Source organism: Leishmania braziliensis, contig 40 (genome assembly GCF_000002845.2).
Source record: "Leishmania braziliensis MHOM/BR/75/M2904 WGS CADA00000000 data, contig 40, whole genome shotgun sequence".
Lineage (NCBI taxonomy): Eukaryota > Euglenozoa > Kinetoplastea > Trypanosomatida > Trypanosomatidae > Leishmania > Leishmania braziliensis.
In genome coordinates, this window is record NW_004057993.1 from 23,765 (window position 1) to 29,764 (window position 6,000).

A 6,000-nucleotide genomic window follows, 5' to 3' on the forward strand; every position below is an offset into this window, starting at 1 on the left:
TCACGCACTTATTCCCCTCCCAAGCAAACTACAAAGAAACGAAGAATTGCGCATGTGCGTGAAGCCGTCTCAGGGCCATCTGCCTCCCCCCTCAGCTCTACTCCCCAGTCATGGGAGGAGCGACGCATGCGTATGTACGTGTGTGCGTGTGTGTGTAGCACTGCCCTGATATCCTCGAACCCCTCTCCCCTCCCTCTCTTCGTAGTGCTGCGAAATCGAGCAGCAGCGTCGTGTGTCTGTCTGTTTCATCACCACCACCACCGCCCACACATCCACACACAATCATGGAAACACGTATCGGGCGGCAACAGAGAACGAGTATCGAGTCCCTCTTCTAGGGACCTCTTCTTACCCCACGGGGCGAGCTTGTTAAGACAACTCTCTCCGTTCGAGGCACCCGCTCGTGATGGTACACCCGCTGCCCATCTCCGAGGCAGATGCCCTCGTGCAGCCCTTCGCCCACGACTCACATGAGGTGTGTAGCACCGTCGGCGCGCATCTGCGCATCTATCCCTATCGTACGGGCGGTCTTCTTTCCTTGAAGCAAGCCGAGCAGCCCTGTTTCGGCACGCGTGTGTCGGTGGGCGATGCACCACAAGACACGCCAGCATCGCTGGCCACCGCAATACCGCTTCTCCTTTCTCAGCTCCTTCACCGTCTGCACCAGCCACTGCCGCCAGCATTGGCGTTTGTTCTTTTCTGCGCAACTATTCCTTTGCTTTTCTCGTGCTGTTCCACTCTGTTTTCTGCGTACCCCTCCGCCTTCCCTCTCCCTCTCGTTCGCTCGATGCCTGTCGTTGAGCCAGCATGCATACACCCTTGATCGTCCTCTCTCTCTCTCCATCCGCTATCCTCACCCTCTCGGATTGGAGCCAGAACCACGGCTGATGGTGTCCAGCGCGCGGCAGAGCCCATTTCGTGAAGCGTCATTGATACACGCGTAGATACCACACGCACACAGTCAGACACGCACGCACCCCCTCAGGGGGGGACTACCCATACGCTACTCAACCAACCATACCACCACAACCCTTCGCTACCCAACGAGGACATCTTATTTTCTGCTCCCACACAAGCGCGTCGATGGAGATTGCGTCCTCGTCTCTCAAGTCCCTCATAGAGCCGCTCATAGACCTCATTCATGGAGACTTGGTGCTGGAGGACATCTGCTGCCAACGCGTCGCAGGTGCGTTTGTAGAGCACCACGAGGAAGCGCTGCGCCGCGTCGTTACCAGCCACACCCTCCCTAACGGGTTGGAAAAAGCGATCGAAGCGTACTGTGTGCGCAGCTACCTACTCAAAGCGCCCGAGCTGCCCACTCAGTCGCATGAGGTGGGGCGGATGCTGCAACGGCTCGCCGACACTCTCATTGAGGCCGCCAGAGCCCTGAAGGGAGAGCGACAGAGCGAGAGGCACGACATGGAGAGCATGTGCAACGAGGATGAAGGAGCGCGGCCGTCGTTGGCAGAGGTCGCCGAGGTGGAAGCTAGTTCCGTCCCTGATCTGCTTGCTACGTCTGGAGAGATGATCAAGAAGGATGTTGCGGCCTTGCAGGCGAGGCCGGAAGCGCAGCGCTGCGCACGCCTTATCGACTCTCTCGGCGAGGTCGTCCTGGGGTACATCATGTATGCCGCCCAGCAGTGTGCGCAGCAAGCACAGGAATACCTTGGTGGCGCCACCTGGCACGACACTCAGATGGCGCACGCCTCCTACCACGCCACGCTGCACCAATTTGTGAGGTCCGCCATCGAACACCGTGAGGCGCGCAGGCGAGCGCGGGAGGCAGAGGTGCAAGCTCTTCTGTTCAGCAGCGACCACACCATCGTGGTGCCAGCGGCGAGAGCCAAAGATAGAGACGAAGTGAAGGAGGAGGACCTCATTGTGGTCTGTGAGCAGGACCAACATGACGCCTCTTCAGCCCCATCCGAGTCGCCTGAAGTCGAATTTGCAACACATGTGCGGGCCGCCATGGAGGACATACCCGCCTCTCCACAGCCGCCGCCACAGCTCCTCTTGAAGCACCCCATCCCGCAGACCACGAGCACTCGAGGGGGGCGTGTACTGCACTCCGTGAACGACTCAGTCACGGAGCAATGCGAAGCATTGGTGCACATGACGCCGCCTGCAAGTCTGCAAGGGCAAGAACAACAGCTGTCAACGCCGGTGCGCTCCTCCGCACCACACCCGAACGCCCTCGCAGCGGCGGAAGGCCAAACAAGCGTGCCGAGCGAACCTACCCCAAGTCCAGAGATTGTCGTCGACCCCCTCTCGCTCGCGGTGGCCTCGAGCTCCCTCGTCACTTCTGCTGAAGGAGGCGGGCCACACGAAGGCAATGACGCAGCGCGGCCGCCTCACCGGAAGCTGCGCAAGGCTTGCACTGTTCTCATCGGCACCTCGGAGACGAGCATCCTGCGCATGGTGGAGCACACAAAGGACGATGGTAGGGAGGGAGGTCATCTGCTGTCGGCAGCGGCGTCCGGGTCCGCCTCCATGGCGTCCTCCACACTCCCCATCGGCGCGCAGCGACCGCATGGCGGCCGCGGTACGACAGGCGACACCGCCTCCTCTGCAAACTCGACAACAGTAAGCGCTGTAGATGCCTGGGAAGGGGTGCAGCGATGTCTGCAGAGGCAAGACGCCGAGCCCCGCTCCTACTTCCTATGTGGAGCAACACACCGCTTTGAGCCATGTGTAGCGAGGGGCTTCTTTTGAGGAGAGTCACTTGAGGCTGGCGGGAGGGAAGGGGAAACACACGCCAATGCGGCCGCAGAACAACGCACACACACACACACACATCCACAGACAAAGCGACGCAGACTGACTTGAGGGCACGTTGTCCCTGTCAGCCGACATGAGTGTAGACGTGCCTCAGCTGTGCTTTACTGGATCTACCGTGCGACGCTTCGGATACTTTCTAAAAAGGCTGCTTGGATGGAGTCCGTCAAGCACACATCAGCATGGACGCTGCTATACCCCCTCGCCCCATCCCGGCTCATCGCTCATGCGCCGCACATGCCGCGCCGCCTTGGCCCACTACTGCGCCAACCATCCTCAGAGAAGAAGCGGTTTGGGGTTGGTTTTCTGCAAGAGGCAGTCATTCTTACCAGCTGCCGTGTGACACCTCCCACCCCTCGTTGCACCCTTGCCCACACACACACACACATACACACCCACTGTTCGCTCTCTACCTTCCCCCCTCCCCCGCATCTTCGCTTATACGACTCCCTCTCCCATTCCCCTACTGCCTTACCACAAACACACTGCAGGGCGCACACCACCTCCTCACCGGAGCCCCAGCGGGGCCCTGGCGTGATACTGTCGAGGAGAGGGAAAAGGGAAGGGCAGGAAGCAACCTCCCCCTTACACATCATCATGATCAGCCTGGATGCCTACGCGCGGTACGTTTACCAGTACTCCTCGCCATCCACAACAGAGCATCTGCAGCGGACCGTCTGGGGTCCGCTTGGCCTCTGCTCTGGCGCATCCGCCTCCACCAAATCCATCTCCGGTGCGCAGCCATGCTGGAGAGACGCATCCATATCGCACGAGGTGCTGTACGCCGTTCCACCCATCACAACAAACCTGCGGTGTGTCGGCAATCGCATCGAGGCCCAGCTCACTGATCGTCTTGAAGCACTCCCGCTCTCGGCGCCGGCGGTAACCACCACCACTCCAGCTGCAGCGACTTTGGCCTCCCGCTTCGCACCTCCATCGCGCCTCGTTTCCATTGGTCTGCCGTATTGCTTGTGCGTGAAGCCGCAGGCAGGGCATCTCACGCCGTGGCCACCCATTCACACCTCAAGCATCTCCTCTTCGATGACAGGCACATCAGACTCAGAAACGAGTCGTAAGCAGCCGAGTAGAAGACCCCTCGTGGTGGTGGTAGATGCGGGGGCGGCAGAGGCAGTGCTGCGGGGAAGCGACCTCTATGCGCCGGGTATCGTGACAGCCTCCCGCCCTTTCCGCGCCGGAGAGCGCGCGGTCGTGGCCTTCTACGTCAAGCGTGTTGCAGGCACAACAGACGGGGAGCTGAATGAAAATGCAGAAGCGCCGCGTTATCTCACCTGCGCGCTCCCCACCGGGGCCACACTCCCGGCCGCGCAGTTTGAGCCCCTCAGTACGGACTTCGATTACCAAGACGAGCACCAGCAGGTCAATAGGCTGGCTGGCCGCTCTACCTTTCTCGTGTGCATCGGCAGTGGTGTGATGTGCATGGAGTGGAAGTGTATCATGAGCCGGTCGGCACATGGCACCGCACTGCGGACGGAGTGGACACCACAGGGGCAACCCTCTCGCACCACTCTGCGTGCTCTGCTCGGAATCACGAAGGACACGGAAGACAGCCATGAGCACAGCGGCACACCAATACTCCAACCACAACCACAAGGCGTAGAGAAGGGAGGTAAAGAGGCAGAAGATGTGTTCTTCCTGCAAAACTACTCTAGCATGGTGCCGGTGGCACTCCTGGTAGACCATCTCTCGCCAGTCTCCCTCCGTCGTGCGTGGACGCACAGCAACAACGCGGCCCAGGGCCACTCGCCCACATTCTGCACTCTTCTCGACGCCTGCGCCGCGCCGGGGGGCAAGACGAGTCTGCTGCTGTCATTGCTGCGGGAGCGCGCCGAGCAGGAGAGGACGGCGATGGCAGAGACAGCAACCCCTCCTCCACTCCACATAGAGCCGTTTCAGGTGGTCTGCTGCGAGCGTAGCCGACCTCGCCAAGAGCAGCTGATGAGCCTCCTTCACCGCCACTTCGCAGCCGATGTTCCATACGTAACGCGCGTGCTGAAGTCTCACTGTGTTGACACGAACACGTTCCTCAAGCGCAAACTCACCGAGGCAGCTGGAAGCAGCAGCGGCGGCATCGCATCACACACGGACACCTTCGATGCGGTCTTACTAGACCCGCCGTGCACGGGCATGGGTCTGCGGCCAAAGCTAATGCCCCACATGCAGTCCGCTGCCTCCATCCAACGGTCAGCTGACTACCAGCGCAAGCTGTTCGACTCCTGCATCCGTCATATCCGCGGCTCGCCAACGTCGCCTGGAGTACTCGTGTACAGCACCTGCACCACCACGCTGGAGGAGAATGAAGCAAACGTTTTGCACTTCCTCCGCACCTACCCCTCTGTGCGTCTTGCCCGTGCCAAGACAGCGGCCCACCGGGCGCTGTGCGACCTCTCCGCTGTTCGTAGCTACGGTTCTCAGCAGGATGCCGACGAGTGTCACGGCCCCACTTCGACGTGCTTTTGCCTCTTGCGAGACGAGATTATGGATGTGCAGATGGCCAAGGAGCGAGTAGCTGCGGCGGAAGGGCCGCCATCGTCGTCTCCAGCGACGGATCCGCTGTTGTTGCTGCGTTTCATGCCTCGGCCACTCGATGCGTACGATGACACATCTGAAGACGGCGTGGGCTTCTTCGTCGCTGTGTTTCTCTATTGCGGCTACACGGACGCGTAAGAACCCCTATTTCCTATCCTTCCACCAATCAGCCAACCCTCTTCGATGACTGACAGGGAGAGGAGGGAACAGGAAGAAGGAGAGGGCGAGTGTGTACAGAGATGGGCTTGAGCATGTGAGGGCGTGCGCCTGGGTGCTGTATACACCCTACGCTCTCCTTCCCCTTCCCCCTTGTAACCATCATTCTTCTTTTAAAACCCATCAACGAGCACCTCACACGGGTACTCGGTGAAAGGGGGATTCGCGCAGCAGCACAGCTTGATGTGCACACAGCTCTGCCTATCCCCTTGTCGTTTCATGCTAGAGCGGGAAGCAGAGGAATGTGAAGGTGGCAATTAACGTGGCAGTGTGCCTCAGCTTCTGGACAGCGTCTTGGTGGATGCTGCTGTTGGGATTATGGCAAGCGGGATTGGCGGCTCAGATAAGGTTAGTGGAGGGGGAAGGGGGGGGGGGGGGGGGGTACACGGGCTGATGGACTCAATGGACGCCGCCTCCATCTCCTCCTTTCTCTCGCCTCGCGCCCCCTCTCGCACAGCGACG

General features: G+C 60.3%; 2 protein-coding genes across 2 annotated transcripts; both read left to right on the plus strand.

Annotated features, from left to right (window-relative positions):
* Window positions 1-1,083: 1,083 nt before the first annotated feature.
* Window positions 1,084-2,712, plus strand: LbrM_25_2580 (hypothetical protein, conserved; the record flags this gene model as incomplete). Its single annotated transcript, XM_001565709.1, has 1 exon — window positions 1,084-2,712. The coding sequence occupies one exon, from the start codon at window positions 1,084-1,086 to the stop codon at window positions 2,710-2,712; it is 1,629 nt and encodes a 542-aa protein (XP_001565759.1).
* A 219-nt stretch (window positions 2,713-2,931) lies between these two features.
* On the plus strand, window positions 2,932-5,460 carry LbrM_25_2590 (hypothetical protein, conserved; the record flags this gene model as incomplete). Its single annotated transcript, XM_001565710.1, has 1 exon — window positions 2,932-5,460. One exon carries the CDS (start codon window positions 2,932-2,934, stop codon window positions 5,458-5,460), a length of 2,529 nt encoding a protein of 842 aa, XP_001565760.1.
* Between the last annotated feature and the right edge of the window lie 540 nt (window positions 5,461-6,000).